Raw genomic sequence first — 15,970 nt, 5'->3', positions numbered from 1 at the left:
GATGGTTTGGGTTATCAACGAAGTAGAAGTGGTAAGCAATGGATGTGCCTAATGTTAAGAAGAAAGAAGTTGCTCATCGAAGTTGTTTAAGAAAGACGCAACTCCAAGCATTGTTTCTCCTATGAAACACTCTTTTCTGAAACAGAAGGAGCTAGCTCGTCAGAAGCGTCCTATTAACCAATTTAAACTTGTCGATGAAGCAATTGGTAAGTAATGCAGTTCCATTTGGTTAGGTTATTATTAGTGAGGGTGGGTACATGCTTTATTTCCTGATAGTTATGAATCTTTGGTTTTTCCAGAAAGTCCCCTTGACCAACCCTGGAGTGGGAGAGTGGGGACTCATCAATGGGAAGATGTGGAGATTCACGACGTCGAAGAACACATTCAACCTCACAGCTTGTCAACATTCGAAAAGGTGATAGCAGGTAAGTCTTCGATATCAATGGGATATGTTGATAGATGATAGCTTACCCGTCACTGATAGTGGTGTGGAACTTCCGAAAGTGTTCATTGAAATATAGATATTTGGCCGAGGGTGTTTCCTCGAAGTTACACTGAACCTTCAAGATGTAAAAGAGAAACGGTCACGCGCCTTCTGTTTGTGGAAGGTACACACTATAGCCTTGCAAGGTAACATATAGTTTCAGTTCGATAGTGGGGAGCTAATTATCGATATAATAACTGAGGGACGGTCAATGATGGTGATGAGCAAGATGGTGTACCAGATCTTGATCAACCGATTATGATGACTTTGATTCCCCAAAATCCATATGGTGATCTGAGGGGGCCCCGAGGAATATAGAATTTCCATGAATCAAAATATTGACAATAATGAGGGTGATGATGATGAAGTTGAAATACTACATGAAGTTAATTTTGAAGAAGAAGAAGTAGTACAAGTAAAGGATGGAGTCGATGATGATGAAGTTAGAGTAGTAAATGGTGGTAATCAAGATGATGATGATGAAGTTCAATTATTGGATGATGATTGTGATGTATGGTCTACTCCTAACCGTAGTCAAGATTTTTTGGGGAGGCACGCCTATGATTTATTAATGATGAGGAAGGCCAAAGTGAAACCCGATATGATTGTTAATGATGAGGAAGGCCAAAGTGAACCCGATATTGAAACAAATGGAATGGTTGATGCCACGCTTATTCGGTGCGAAGATCTCAATTGAGAAGACTTACATCAAGGATATGATCCTCTTCGCTCTCCCCATAGTCCGTAAACACCGGCTAAAGTGGATGTAACTCCTCCTCATGTGAACACGAAGTTTGTTCCTCCTAAAGTAGGACAACACTATCCTACTCGGGATGATCTTATAAAAGACATGAAGTCATACGCAATAGCAAACATGTTTGATTTCGTCGTCGAAAGCACTTCTTCCGAGAGGATTTATATGAAGTGTAAGTCTCACGGTTGCACATTTCATTTGTTTGCAAAAGACCACCATCGGTTACGATATATGGGTTATTATAACCTTTGAGAGAAGCACATACATATTCACAAGATAAAGCAATTGCAACTAATAAACAACATTTGATGCAAAATGGGTTTGAAGTTGTGAAATCGAAACTTAGGGACAATATTGATATGGCTCAAAAAAGATTTGATTGAGGTTGGAGGTTAACACCGCACAAATATGTTGTATAAAGTTGCTTGGAAAGCAAAAGAAATTGCAATGCAAAAGGTAAGCGCCTTTGGTTATATCAGCAACTAATGAACGCAATAGTAGCAACAACTAACTTATGTTTGTTTGGCTTTTTTGCTTGCAGATAAGGGGAAGCTCTAGTCAGTCGTACCAAATGTTGCCAAATTATTGTAAAGAACTTAAAAGAGTGGATTCAGATTGTTTCACCGAGCTGCAAACGTCATCGGCCCCTGAGCACAAGTTTGAACGTTTGTTTGTGAGCTACGGCGTCACTGTCCAAGCTTACAAAAGATGTCTTCGTCCATTAATTATGATTGATGGCACTTTCATGACAGGTAGGTACAAGTCAACCATACTAACTGCTATCGCAGCTAATGGCGATAGCCACGTGTTTCCAATTGCATTTGCCATAGTCCCAAAGGAAAATAATGACCACTGGGATTGGTTTCTGGAAAAGTTAAGAGACCTTGTTGTTGGGACGAAGCAAAACTTTGTTCTTCTCTCTGATAGGCATGTAAGCATTCTTCAAGCCGTGCCTAAAATACTTCCTAATGCGGTCCATTGCTTTTGTGCACAACACATTTCAAATTGTATGACTAAGCAAGAGACAAAAGGGAAGGTGAAGAGAGCTGCTGAAACTTATGAACATGCAGAATTTGTAAGACTTATGAGCCAAATTTATTGTGCCGACAGAAAAGGTTATGCAAAGATTGTAAAGATTCCGAAAGAGTCGTGGTGTTGTGCTTTTGCTCCAATGAGAAGGTATGGCATTTGCTACATAAATCACATAGAGAGCTGGAACAAGATGATACTTCCAGAGAGAGCTATGCCAGTGACATCTCTTGTCAATGGTATCAGGTTGAACATAATGAAACATTTTTATGACTACCGGGTGATGGCGTCAAAGCTGAAGACAAAACTGACCAAATCAGCTGAGGAAGTGCTCATCTCGTCGAGATATTCGAGTAGACGTTTTACAACAACAAAGGCAAGTGAGCACGTTTACTTTGTGCAATCACTAGACCGTACTGACACCGTAGACCTTTTGGAGAGGACTTGCACATGCGGTTTCTTTCAACAGGTTGGTCTTCCTTGTAGCCATGCTATGAAGGCAATCGATTACTATAAGCTATGTGCATATGACTTTTGCTTGCATTGGTACACAAAAGAAACGATGATGGATACATATAGAGAGAACTGGACACCATTAAGAGGAAAAGAACAGTGGGTTTGGGTTTATGATGGCATCATCGTCCGTCCACCCGTTGATGAGGTGATGCCCGTAAGACCACAGAAAAAGAGAAAGCGCTCTAAAGGAGAGGGAGTCCAAGTGCAAAGAAGAAGGTGTACGCGTTGTGGTGGTCTTGGACACAATAAGGCAACTTGCACGGTTGCCAGTGATGATGCTGAGTGGATTGATTTTTCAGCTGGGATTCCACCAGATTTTGAATATGAAGAGTACATATGATCTTTCTTTTAACCAATCACCAATAGTGGCAGCTTTGGTTTGTTTGTTTGAAATTGGCACTTGCAGTTGCATATATGTTAGTGGTAAATTGTTACCATGTGGCTTTACTTCGGGGTTGATATTTTGGATAGTTTTGGTTGGCAATTTTGGTTTCATAATTAATTTGGTTTGAACGGACATCTTCTTGTACTATTAATATCAGTAACTATAACAATGACATGGTCGATCTCTAATGGATAGTTTCTTTACAAGTAGGCTAACATCATCAACACGCCCTCTATTTTCATTTTAATAGGACCATTAATGGTGATTTGCAAACCGGTTTTCCTTTGTCACCTTTGCTTTCACTAGCGGTGCTTTAGCCTTATGTGTCCCTTCACCTTCTAGATCTATCCATTTAAAACCCTTGCATGGATCGGCCCTGCATGAGAGAAACCTTCTTCCCGGACTATGTGGCTTTGTACTTACACCATACCTCATATTCATTGCTTGAGCATAGCGGACAATGCGTAGTTGCCCATGGACAGTTGATCTTCCAGGGCCCAGTTTCCCCACACTCAAAACATTTGCTATAGTTGGTTGATGATGAACCAACATTTGTATTATTCTTGGTAGAATCCTCACCCCCACCCATTTTGAAGAGAAAAAAAGAGAAAGAGAAATGGGATGGACCAAGAAAGGCAACCCAGTTTGTACTTATAAAGGAAACACACTATTTTCCCGCCCAAGTGGTGTTGGCGCCAAACTATTCCCGCCCAAAACATTTCCCGCCTAAACTATACACAAATGTTTGATGAAACAAAATATTCCAATAACCATATTGCATTACAGGACCTATCAGCAACTAATTCCATAAAAAATGCTTCACTAAAAACTTAACTCATCACTCCATGAAAGCATGAAGCAATGAATGACAAATTCCATCCTCACAAATTCGTAGCTGATAATATTAACGGCACCACAAAATGATATTACCATACTAAAATTAGACAACTAAACACAAAATAGAAGAAGTTATTTGTTTCACTAAACACAAAATAAAAGAAGTAGCATCCACCAAGCTGTTTCATAGTGATTCCCTTGCTCACGTACCGACTTATTTAGCATCCTCCAAACTCTTCTCCAATTGCTCTTGTCTGCTTTTTGAAACAGTATCTGGATTCAACCCACAATTAATTATATCCATTCCAATCCTCTTCCTCATTCGATGGGGTTGCATATCTATTTTGTTTACTTCCTCGTACACCCCTCGGAAGGCGATCCTAGATAGGCTAGGCAAAATAGGCCACAACTATTTGTATCACGGTTGTTGAGTAACAGGCACAAACTCATGAGCCCAAAGGGGCTCCCAAATCATGAGGTGATGATGGATCAGCACACCTCATGACATAAGTAAGACAAAGTCTCTATAGCAAGTTGCTCATCGAAACTTTCTTGGACCAAGAGAATCATAGTTGAAGATTTTTCTCTTTCCAAAATTGTAGACTTCAAGAACCCAGTGGCTACCTTCAACTTGAAGAGGAATGATAAGACCCATTGCCCTGGATGGGTGTGCTTGATCTCTAATTCTTCCTTCATAAGGGTCTAAGTACTCTTTAACAACTTCATGTGGATGATACGCACCACTATCTACTCTGTCATCAGGAGTTGCACCACTGAAGGTTTGGTCTTCCATCTTCTTCTTAAAGTTTGTATACTCTCTGTTCATGAATTTCTACATCAACAAAATCATAAAGTACTTAATCAGTAAGGTGAACTGTACAAAACAAATTCCATCAACCAATGAGATACAACTTACAGAAAAGTATACATCCTCAATGATAATATATGTTTCTTCTTCTGGAATGTCATTTTCCTTACAATGTTGGATGTACCACCTGATCAACAACTTCACATATATGGTGATCACCTGAGTCATAGAATTTTAAACATTATTATGCAGAAGTTGCTGATGGTTAATATGTTAGTTGCCGATGGTTAATATGTTAGTTCTTCTTTGGTTAATATGTAAGATAATATGTTAGTTGTAATCTTGACCTCCCCATTTACCCACTCTCTTCCATGCAATAAATGGAAACCGCGTGCCTTTGAAATAATTTGGTTGTATCCAAACACTCTAGCATCTAAACAGTTTTGTGGACTGTACAACCTTGTGAACATCTTCCAATAGTACTGTAGTACGAGGAGGTCACCTTTGGTGGTGGTTTTCTTGATAAATGTTTTGGCCAGAGCAGACTTGATCAGTTCATCACATTCCTGTCCAATGTTTTCTTCCCATGACTGACCTTGCATCCCTTCCCTTCTCTTCTTTCTTCTTTGGTGTGTTTCTTCAGTTTTCTTTTCCATTTCACTTGCCATTTGACTCTGTATGCGCACCACATCAGGGACCACCATTTCCCCCTCCACAGCATCATCATCATCTACATCATTATCACGTTCTCCCAACATCACATTATCATTTTTAGATTTCATAACAACAATAGATTTGAGCTGACTATCTACCTCAAAGGTTTGAGCGGTTGTGGGTGACAATACAGGCAAGTCAGTTATGTCAGTACTGCAAGAAAGTAAAGCAGAAAATGTGACCTTCTCCATTTCTGAGTTCAGGACTTCTTCCCCATCAATATCAACATCATCATTGGAGGGAACATCAACATTAGGTGTAGGCAAGGGACCATCACCAGGAGCAATGTCCAAGGGACTAATAAATGGCACATGCTCAACAACATCCATATTATAGACTTCCACTAGGGGACTTTGGCCAACCACATTCTCATCAACAGACTCTTTCACACCCTCTTCCTGCACTTCATTGTTCAAAGACTCCTGAACCACATTCTCTTGACATTTGTAGGTATTTACAACCCTCTCTTCAACCTCCTCAACAAAAAACTCTGGAGCACCCTCATCATTATCATAAGGGCCTTCATGTTCATGTTCAAGTTCTTGGAAAAAACCATGTACATGGTCTTCCCCCATCACCTGGTCATCATGAGGAGTCTTGGGTAACTCTTCACTAATATCTCTCAAAACATCAGCTGCTGCAACAAGATCAGTTTCACTACCCTCTCCCTCTCCATCTTCTTCTTCCTCACCTAAACCAATCAAATTTCTTCTTCTTTTTGGTTTGTTAGCTTCCTTGCTCTTAGCTTCCATGTCTTTTCTTTTCTCACTGACTTGACTTCTTTTCAAAATTGTTTGCCTTTTGCTAGCCTTTCTTTTGACCTCTACTTTACTTAACCTTGGTGGACTGGACTCTCACTTGATGCATACTATGTTTCTCTTCACCCCTCCTCCTTACCATTTTAAACCCCGCATTCACTCCTCTTTTTCTATTTTCTTCAACTTCATGTGAAAGATCAAATGTAACTTTCTTAGAGGATGATGACTTCCTTTTAGAAGGTGGGGATGATGACTTCCTCTTAGGAGACTTCCTCTTAGAAGGTGGGGATGACGACTTCCTCTTAGGAGGTGGGGATGATGACTTCCTCTTAGAAGGTGGGGTAGACACAGCTTCTTCCACAACAGCTTTAACCTTATTTTTAACAAACCGTGTAGTAGGTTTTTTGACAACAACATCAGCATTGGTGTAGACACAGCTTCTTCCCCTTGTTTTCTTTGTTCTTGGTCCCTTCACAACCCCCTGGGATGATGATGGTTCACCCAATCCACTTTTCTTCCCACCCTGTAAAACCCCTTGTAGTATTGTCTCCATACGCCCTAATTTCAGACTTGATGTCATTTCGAGCCACCCCTAACGTATTCAAAAGTTAGTTGAAGTAAGCATTGCCGGTGTATCATAGAGTCCTATCTTATGAGTCCTACCTACCTTATGAGCACTAACATAAAGTTCCTGATATATCCAGTTTACGAACCTATCTTATCAGTTAACATAAAACTACCATAGAGTTTCTGATATATCAAGTTTAAGAACCTATCATGTGAGTCAACACAAATGTAATATATACTTCCTGATATTTTCAGTTTAAGAACCTTTCTTATAAATGCAATAGATGTCAAATAATTAAAAATGCAATGCTGATGTATCCAGTTGCAGAATATAATTAACAATGTAGAGTTTATAATCAACAATGCAATGCAGAGTTTATAATCAACAATGTAGAGCTTATAATCAACAATGCAGAGTTTCAATAATATGCTTACAAGGCCTTTCAGTAGGTGTGCCTGTCTCTGAAGCATCTCCTCTGAAACCGAAGCAGCGCTTTGTGTGGCCTGTTGGTTGAAAGCCACCTTCATTACATATTCATTCATTTCTTCTTCTTCAATATCCAAAGTGTCAAAGGCAACAACCTTACCCTTAAGAGGCTCGAGCTTCTTCTTCCAGGTCTGGAGATGTAAGTTCTTGGGAGACAACTGAACCCAATCTAGTATTCTTGGGAATTTATCAGTCAATGCCCTACGAGCCCCAAGAGAGGGGATGTGAAGGTATGCCCAAATATCAAAACAAATAACACAACCATAAACTGCAAAGGAGTCCTTCTCAGCTAACACATTTTTGTAAATATCATCCAAACAGTATTCCAACATCTCAAAGCAAGGTGTGCCCCATGGAAATTGATCAAAAGCAGCTAGGTCCTCTGCAAGATCAACATACTTTCCATCTACAGTCCTAGAAGATCTAGGAAGCACAACTTGGAGCAGCACATACAACCTATTGAGCCTAAATATATCACTTTTATCTTCACTACCACTAGATTTTGCCACCACTAAAGCATCTAATATTTCTGTCTCACTAACAGTGCTTCCTTTAAAAAACCTAGCACGAAATTCTGATATGTTGTTCTTCACGTCAGTGGTGTAGAATGAGTTAGCAACAGAGTTTACACTAAGACCCATAATCAATGCAACATCACTCTTCTTGAATACCAAATCTTTGTTACCAATCTGATAGCAAAGTCTACCAACTTTATGGCTAACTATGGCACAAACTAGTGTAGTTGTTGCGTGCATATATTTTTGGATTTGCAAAAGCTTCAAAACAGGAATTCTCAAAATCCTCCCTTTCTTCCTTACTAAATCCACCAAATAATTTCTGCATTTTATCTAATGACATTCTACATGTCAGGTTAAGCTTCCTTATTTCTCCACCAATAATTCGAACCGTAAAGATAAAATGAGGGTTATAATCTGGAGATTGAAGTGAAACTAAAAATTAGGGTTTCCAAATTTAATTGAGGTTCACTAGGACAGTTTTTCCCCTAATTCCCAATTGATTTCTTTAAGTTTTAGTTCTTGTGACACGCGTCGCGTTCCAAGGTCATTTCCCTCCACGTGTCGGACTTCATTGGGTACCCAACTTCATTTCCGCCAAAAATCTTGATGTCCATGTTGATTCCTCTATCAAATGAATAAACATATTCCTACCCTAGAACTATCAGCAACTTTACTATACATTGTCTAAATAATTAATTCTAATAAGGTTAAAAAAAATTCAGTAAATTCATTATAAAGATTAACATTCTACATGAAGCTTTTTTAACATGCCGAAGCATGCTTGCCACTAGATATCATGAAATAAACATGGGTATTGAAAAAAAAAAAAAATGGTTTGATTGCCTTTAAATAAATAAAAGGTCTTCTACAAATTGGGGACACATGTGGATCCTCAAATTTCTGCCAAAATAATGATATTCATATTAGATCTATCCAATTAATAACTATATTGTGGCCTTAAGACTATCAGTAACTTTCTTGTACATTGATAATTATTTATGGGTACCCAAATTATTCATTCAATCCATTTAGGGTCCATTTATGGGTTAATTTCGGGGGTAATTTGGTCGAGTTGCATACTTGCATGTCCTCTAATATGGCAACAAGCGAATTACATTGGGTTTGACAAAGGGTCAAAATTCACTTCATTTTCTAAATTAATTTTGGTCTTGCCTGTCCCTTCATTGTTTGTGTGTCATGATGACATTTTACGGTACATTAAGAAGGGTGAAAAGAAAACTAACCACCCCACATAATTACAACGCCTCGTTTCCATAAACATTTATCTTTGAAATCACTTTGAAAAATACAAATGGAAATAGTCATCTAAAATTTGATCTCTCTCACATTCTAATATTCTTTCTGTTAGCAACAATCTACCAAAGTTAAAACTTTTCTCTCCATCGTTTTTTATCAACATGCCTCTTCCTGGATGTTCAAGCGGTAAAACCACTGATTACTCAAGTGACGAGTACGAGAAAATGTGGGATAGTTATTCTACTGATGACTACACTGATGAAGAAGAAGACGATGAAGAGATGTATGATCCTTATTTTGTTGAAGACCCTACTGATTACATGTGGGAAGACCAACATGATGATGATAGTTCCAGTTCTGGGGATGATGGCGATGACGAAGATGAGGAAGATGAAGACGAGGAGGAAGATGAAGACGATGAAAACGATGAAGATTAAGGCTGTATTTATGTTGGGGTTTATGTTTTGTCTTAGTTTCTGGTGCTTTTGCAATTTTTGTTGATGATAGTTGTAGAACCATAACATGTCCTGTGAATGTTGTGTAGATTTTGCTTAGTTTTAATCCTTTGTTGATGGTTTAAGGGTTTAATACATGGGTTGGTTTAATTCATGATTTTTATCTTGTTATTTTTACAAGAATCTTATTATTTTTTACCATTATTCATGTTTTTGTTGGTTCTTGTAATATCTCTACATTTTTCTTATTAAAAATAATTTTTTTATAATAAAAATAGTATATGAACAGTGTTAATGTAAATAATTGTCCATCTTAATGTTTACGAATCTCGAGGCTTTTAAACCACAGATGCGTTCGTGACCGTTCATTTGCATCTCTTCATCTCTAAGATAATCTGTGGTATCTATCCACACACCCATCAAATCACTTCAAATCACTTCAAATAAGGAGAGAGAGTGTTGCAGTAGAGAGAGAGTGTTGCAGGTCCACGTGGGCATTGTTTGAAAATAAGGAGAAGGCAAAAGTGTCAAAAGTGAGGTTGAAAAGTCAAAATTGGAGAGTGGTTACTACTTGAGAACACATTGACATTATGGGTTACTAATTGGGAAATTACCCAAACTGAAAAGTCAACACCTATATGAAAAATTGAAAACTAAATGAGGAGAGGCACACCAGAACATATGACACATTGGTAATTGGTTACTACACGTTTCGCTCCTAATTTGACTTTTAGAGTTTTAGCTAAATGGATATCACAAATCACGAATGACTATTTTGGATTTAATATATGGCAGTTAGACCCTTCAACAACTATATTTTGACGTGACAATTGTAAATTACTCAACATTCAAAACTATAACAACTATATTTTGAGCAAATGACTCTCTTGGCCTTAATATATGGTAGTTGGAACCCCAACAACTATATTTTGATGTTAAAATTATCAATTTCCAATAAAAAAAAAACTATAAATACTCACTTGTTTGTATTTTTATCTCACAAATTCACAAACTCTCTAACTCTCTCAATTTTAAATATTATTCTCAAGCTCTCACACTCAAGTACTCAACACTCAAGTTTTAACCAATCAAGTTACTCTTTCAAGATATATTCTTAAGTTATTTTGGACTTCATAAGTTACAATTATATTCCGGTTAGTTATTTCTTCACTTTTTTTTTTTTTATAACTATTGTCATTTATTATATATCTCTTCCAAAAACCCCCTTCTTATTATTTACAATATATATTATGCATGTGTATTAGTAATAATATTTAATTTTCATAGTCAAGTTTTCTTTATCTCACTAAATTTTTAATATGGAAGGTGGAGATAGTGTTAGTGATAATCCATATTTTAATGATAATATTCATGAGAGTGATCCAACTTACCAATCGGGGTATTTCCCAAATCTTGATCCCTCAATTGGTGAAACGGCTACATTACCAACTCCTAATAGTCTTGAAATGTCGGCGGATCCTTTCCAACCTAGAGAGTTAGTAGAAAAACAAAAAAAAAAAAAAAAAAAAAAAAAAAAAAAAAAAAAAAAAAAAAAAAAAAAAAAATCACCGGTTTGGCAAAATTATGATCTTTTAGAAATTTATGATCATAAAAATAAAGTATGGAACAAAAAAGGTAGATGTCATATGTGTGCAAAATTATTGGGTGCAAATGCAAATGATGGTACTAGTAGTCTTAGAGATCATACATTAGCTTGTGCTAAAAAAAGAAAACTTGATCTTAGTCAACCAAGTTTAACTAGGAGCCCTAATGATCAACTTATTGCTTTTAATTTTGCTCAAGATGTGGCTAGAAGAGAAATTGTGGGATGGATTGTGAAAAAAGAAATTTCATTTACAACCGCCGAATGCCTCGAATTTGAAAAGATGGTATGTAAATCTTTATGTCCTCAATTTGTAAAATTTTCACGTAATATGGTTAGAACGGATATTATCAAAACTTTTATAGAGGAAAAAGATAAATTAAAGTCTACTTTAAGAAATTTGAATGAAAAAATTTGTTTGACTTCGGATTTGTGGACATCAAACCAAAATATGGGTTATTGTACAATTACGGCTCACTATATTGATTTTGAGTGGAAATTGAACAAAAGAATTGTTTGTTTTGCTCAAATAGATTATCCACATACGGGTGAAGAAGTTGTTACTTATATTGTTGAGAAACTTCATAGATTGGGTATTCATGATAAAATATTTTCCATTTCTTTAGATAATGCAAGTTCAAATAATAGTGTCGTTAATATTTTGAAACATTCATTGAAATTGCCTTTAGATGGTTCACTTTTCCATGTCCGTTGTAGTTGTCATATTTTAAATTTAATTGTTCAAGATGCTTTAAAAATTCCCGAAATTCATGGAGTAATAACTCGTATTAAGGATAATTTGCAATTTATTTTCAATGCTCCATCAAGATATCAAGCATTTCGTGAAGCATGTAGTGTTGCAAATCTAACTCCTAGAAGACTTCCTATTGATGTCCAACATAGATGGAATTCTACTCATAAAATGTTAAAAGAGGCTATTCCTTATTATGGCACAATTAATTTTTTTTTTGAATGATAAAAGATGTCCACAACCTGTATATGATGAGGATTGGAATATAGCTGAAATGATTAGAGATTTTTTAAATTTGTTTAATAATGCTACTGTTTTCTTTTCCGGTATTTATTATACAACTGTTAACATGGCAATACATCATTTGGCTAGTATTAGCATGGTTTTTGATACTTATAGAGGTATTAGTGGGTTTGAAACCATTATTGGAACAATGGAAAAGAAATTTGTGAAATATTGGGGGAAAACTCCGACATTATATGGAATTGCTTATATTTTAGACTCTAGGGCAAAATATGATGGACTATAGATATAATGCAATCAATTATTCTAAGTAATTTTCAAAATTCTACTGAAATTGCTAAATGTTTTGATACTAGTACTGTTATTAAAGATGAAATTGTTAAACTCTATGAAGAATATGTTCAATACCATATTGATGCTAATAATGCAAATATTAGTACTACTAGTACAAATAGTAGTAGGCCTAGTAGTTCTAATTTTGGCCAAGGAGGTACATGGGCTCTTCTACAAGGTCGTATGAAATCTACTAGTTCAACTGGATCCGAACTAGTACGATATCTATCGAGCCTTTATTCTGAGGAATTTGGAGATGATTTTAATGTTTTGGATTGGTGGAAAATGAACAAACAAAGGTTTCCAATACTCTCAAGAATGGCACGTGATGTATTAACAGATCCAATGAGTACAGTTGCATCGAAATCGGCATTTTCTACCGGGGGACAAGTTCTTAGTGATTATCGAAGCCGAATGGTGCCACCATTAGTGGAGTCACTTGTAAGCCTTGAAGATTGGTTTAGAGCGGAAGATGCCACAATCGTAGAAGAAGATGACGATGGAGAGATTATCGAAAAGGAAATGGAATTTTTAAATCTAGATTAGAAGTCATCACTATGTAATTTTGCTTTCCCTTTTGTAATTTTGCTTATCACTTTTGTAATCCGACCAGAGTTTCTGAACTGACGAACTGTAAACCAAAACTGGATGGTGGAAATTAATGAAGTGGTATTATTCATTCATTTTGTCACCAAGAGTCGCAGATAATTCATTTTCCCACTTGAAAAACTTGATCTTGAATGGCTCTAATAAAGTGTCTGTGTCTGGAAATAACATCTTCCCTGACGTTTGAAGCTGAAAAACTGACTGCCCTTTCAAAGTCCTCCAACTAGTTGGAAAAATACGTGTTAAAAGTGTTGTATTAGAGATATAAGAAAAGAAAGGGTTATTATTACCTGCCATTTGGTCGTTCCAAGAGTAGTTGCAAGATCTCTCCTATGATAATCTAGTGAAGTAAAGAGCTTTTCATCTGTAGTAGACTCGGCTTCAACAAGACTTTGCTGATGCAACAAATTTTGAAAAATTGACTCCATTCTGCAAACAAATAAAAAATATATCAATGCCATTATGCGTTAGAGTCTTGGAATACCAATTCTGACTTGGATTTAAACAATTTGTTTTGATTTAGATGACAATACAGTTGATTTCAAAACAAATTGTAGATGACACAACAAATTTAAAATGAGATGATAACATAACAATTTGTTTAATCACCAGAGGAAAGCAATCATAGATACATAACAAATTTGAAATGAGATGATGGTACAATTGTTTTGATGTAGATGGGTGCTTTTTCTCTTATTTTTTAAGAAAGATGGGTGGAGAAGGTGTTGTTTACCCATTTTCGAAATCCGACCTGTTATCCGCCCTGCCCCAAGAACTGCCCCAACAGGTTGGGTGATAGTATGGACCTTGAGACTTTGACCCGTCCCCCCCGGAGACTGACGGACCTTCAACCCCCAAACCCGCCCCGCCCTGTTATTGTTTGACCCGCGGTTGACCTGACCCACACCGTTTTACACCCCTACAACCAACCAACTATCCAAAATACAAAACGTTCACAAAACCTGCAAAATAAAACCTAATCAGCCCGGTCTAACACCATACAAGAAAATGATTTTATGTCTAGCTTTTATCCATCCATCTAGCCATCATAGCCGCGTTCTATTAAGTTTAATCTACAAACAAAAAAAAACAAAAAAAACAAAAGAAGTAGTTACGGTCAATATATCGTAAAGCGACAAAATTCATTATAGTACAAAATGCAAATACGCTACATGTTCACATGGCATAACCTCAAATATGTGTTTTTTAAGTCAGGGTAAGCAAAAAAACAATATAATTAAAACCAACAAAATCTAAAAAAACACACCATCCATTGATAAGTACGTACAGGTGATCTAAAGCTTATATTCTTTCACCTTCAACCCACTTTCCAATAGCTGCATAGCCTTGTCACCTCTAACAATAACATAACAAGCACTACTAGTTTGGTCATCTGGTATATACCATTGTTCCCCTAATAACAGTGGCTTATAGTCATTTACCACAGTACAAAACTCTTTTCTAATTTTGGATTTGGAACAAGCAAATATATAACGCCCCAAAACTCAAACAATTACAAACCTATGACACGTGGTTTTTATAATAAAATTTCAACAGTATCTCTATTTTTGACATTTCATAAATATAAACCTGTCATAACCTGAAAATCACAATCATATATTTCTCATTGGTTAACCCAGTTACTTAACCGTCTCGACCGATGCCAGAGCAGGCAAATAACTGGCTTACAAAAATGAGATAACTTCAACATTAGGACTTGGACACTTGGTACACCAAAGTACTTGAATGTCTTGACTAATATAAGATCATCTAAGCAACTCGTACAAAGTCATTACCAAAAACACAAGTAAAATACATACATCTGAGTCCCATAGCTATCGAAAGGTTTATACTCTTAACAAATGATATTTACTATAAAACTTTATGAAAGAGAAACAAAAGAGGTACAAAGACAATACTTATAGACCTTGCTTAGTCGCCTTTTAGTACTTTGGCGACTAAATTTAGTCTACTCTAATTTAGCAGCATTCTTAGATCTTAAAATCTCTGTTGTTTCTTTTGTAGCCTGGTCTGGATTATATTGGAATCATTGTTGTTTTCCATAATTGTCATAGGCTAGTAGCTCGAGCCTGTGGTCTCGTGAATTTAGAACCCATAAGGGTAAGTTTATCTCACTTATTTCTGACACTGTTTTCTTCCATCCAAACTTTTAGATACCGGAACCATCTCCATAGACCACGGAATACAACGAGGCCAATTGGGATGGAAAGAAGACTTATAACCCTTATTTTTTCATGTTTTGACAAGCGTTTGAATCATAACCTAACTATACGAAAACATAGTTCCAAAACTAGGGCAGAACCTGATTTCTGCTATCAGAAAACTCTGACGACCTAAATTATGGAGACAATAACTTTATATAAACATATCCAAATAGGTTGGGGCTTACTGCATTAGATAGATGACTAACAGAAATTTCATTCAGAGTTGAATTCAATCAAAAATAACAAAATTTCGATTTTATAAGTAATATCAAAGACAAAGATAGAAACATAAAATTTACAGTTTTTGTATCATTCATATTTTAACACCAAGCCATCATAACTCTCATTCAATTTGAATTCACATTAAAACAACAAAATCAATATGATTTTAAACAAGCTCAAATTCAGCAACTTAAACATGCATACAAATCATACAAAACAAAACAAAACCCTCACCTCGAGCACTTCAATGCAACGTAAAACCCTTTTTTTCGTCACCCATCTCATAACATCAGCTCAATAGTCTCGTGAAACACATTCAATTCTTAACTTCAACAACTTCAATCCCAAAAAACTCGACACCCCAACACCATTTTTCTTCCTATAATCCACTACCAAGTTTGCAAAAATGGAATTGTTT

General features: G+C 36.4%; 1 protein-coding gene and 1 long non-coding RNA gene across 2 annotated transcripts; one reads left to right on the top strand and one right to left on the bottom strand.

Annotated features, from left to right (window-relative positions):
- Nucleotides 1-1,646: 1,646 nt before the first annotated feature.
- Nucleotides 1,647-3,123, top strand: LOC147498645 (uncharacterized). The gene is made up of 3 exons (XM_086563299.1): nucleotides 1,647-1,694; nucleotides 1,780-1,903; nucleotides 1,991-3,123. The coding sequence occupies exons 1-3, from the start codon at nucleotides 1,647-1,649 to the stop codon at nucleotides 3,121-3,123; spliced, it is 1,305 nt and encodes a 434-aa protein (XP_086419425.1).
- A 9,688-nt stretch (nucleotides 3,124-12,811) lies between these two features.
- LOC147498644 (uncharacterized) lies at nucleotides 12,812-13,917 on the bottom strand. The gene is made up of 3 exons (XR_015194340.1): nucleotides 13,839-13,917; nucleotides 13,396-13,534; nucleotides 12,812-13,328 (listed from the first exon to the last, which is right to left on the bottom strand). It is a non-coding gene; the product is annotated as an uncharacterized LOC147498644 (long non-coding RNA).
- Between the last annotated feature and the right edge of the window lie 2,053 nt (nucleotides 13,918-15,970).

The sequence above is a fragment of the Coptis chinensis genome, chromosome 5, assembly GCF_015680905.1.
Source record: "Coptis chinensis isolate HL-2020 chromosome 5, ASM1568090v1, whole genome shotgun sequence".
In the NCBI taxonomy this organism is placed as follows: domain Eukaryota; kingdom Viridiplantae; phylum Streptophyta; class Magnoliopsida; order Ranunculales; family Ranunculaceae; genus Coptis; species Coptis chinensis.
Note: the sequence above shows the minus strand (reverse complement) of the source record. Positions and strands in the feature narration are given on the sequence as shown.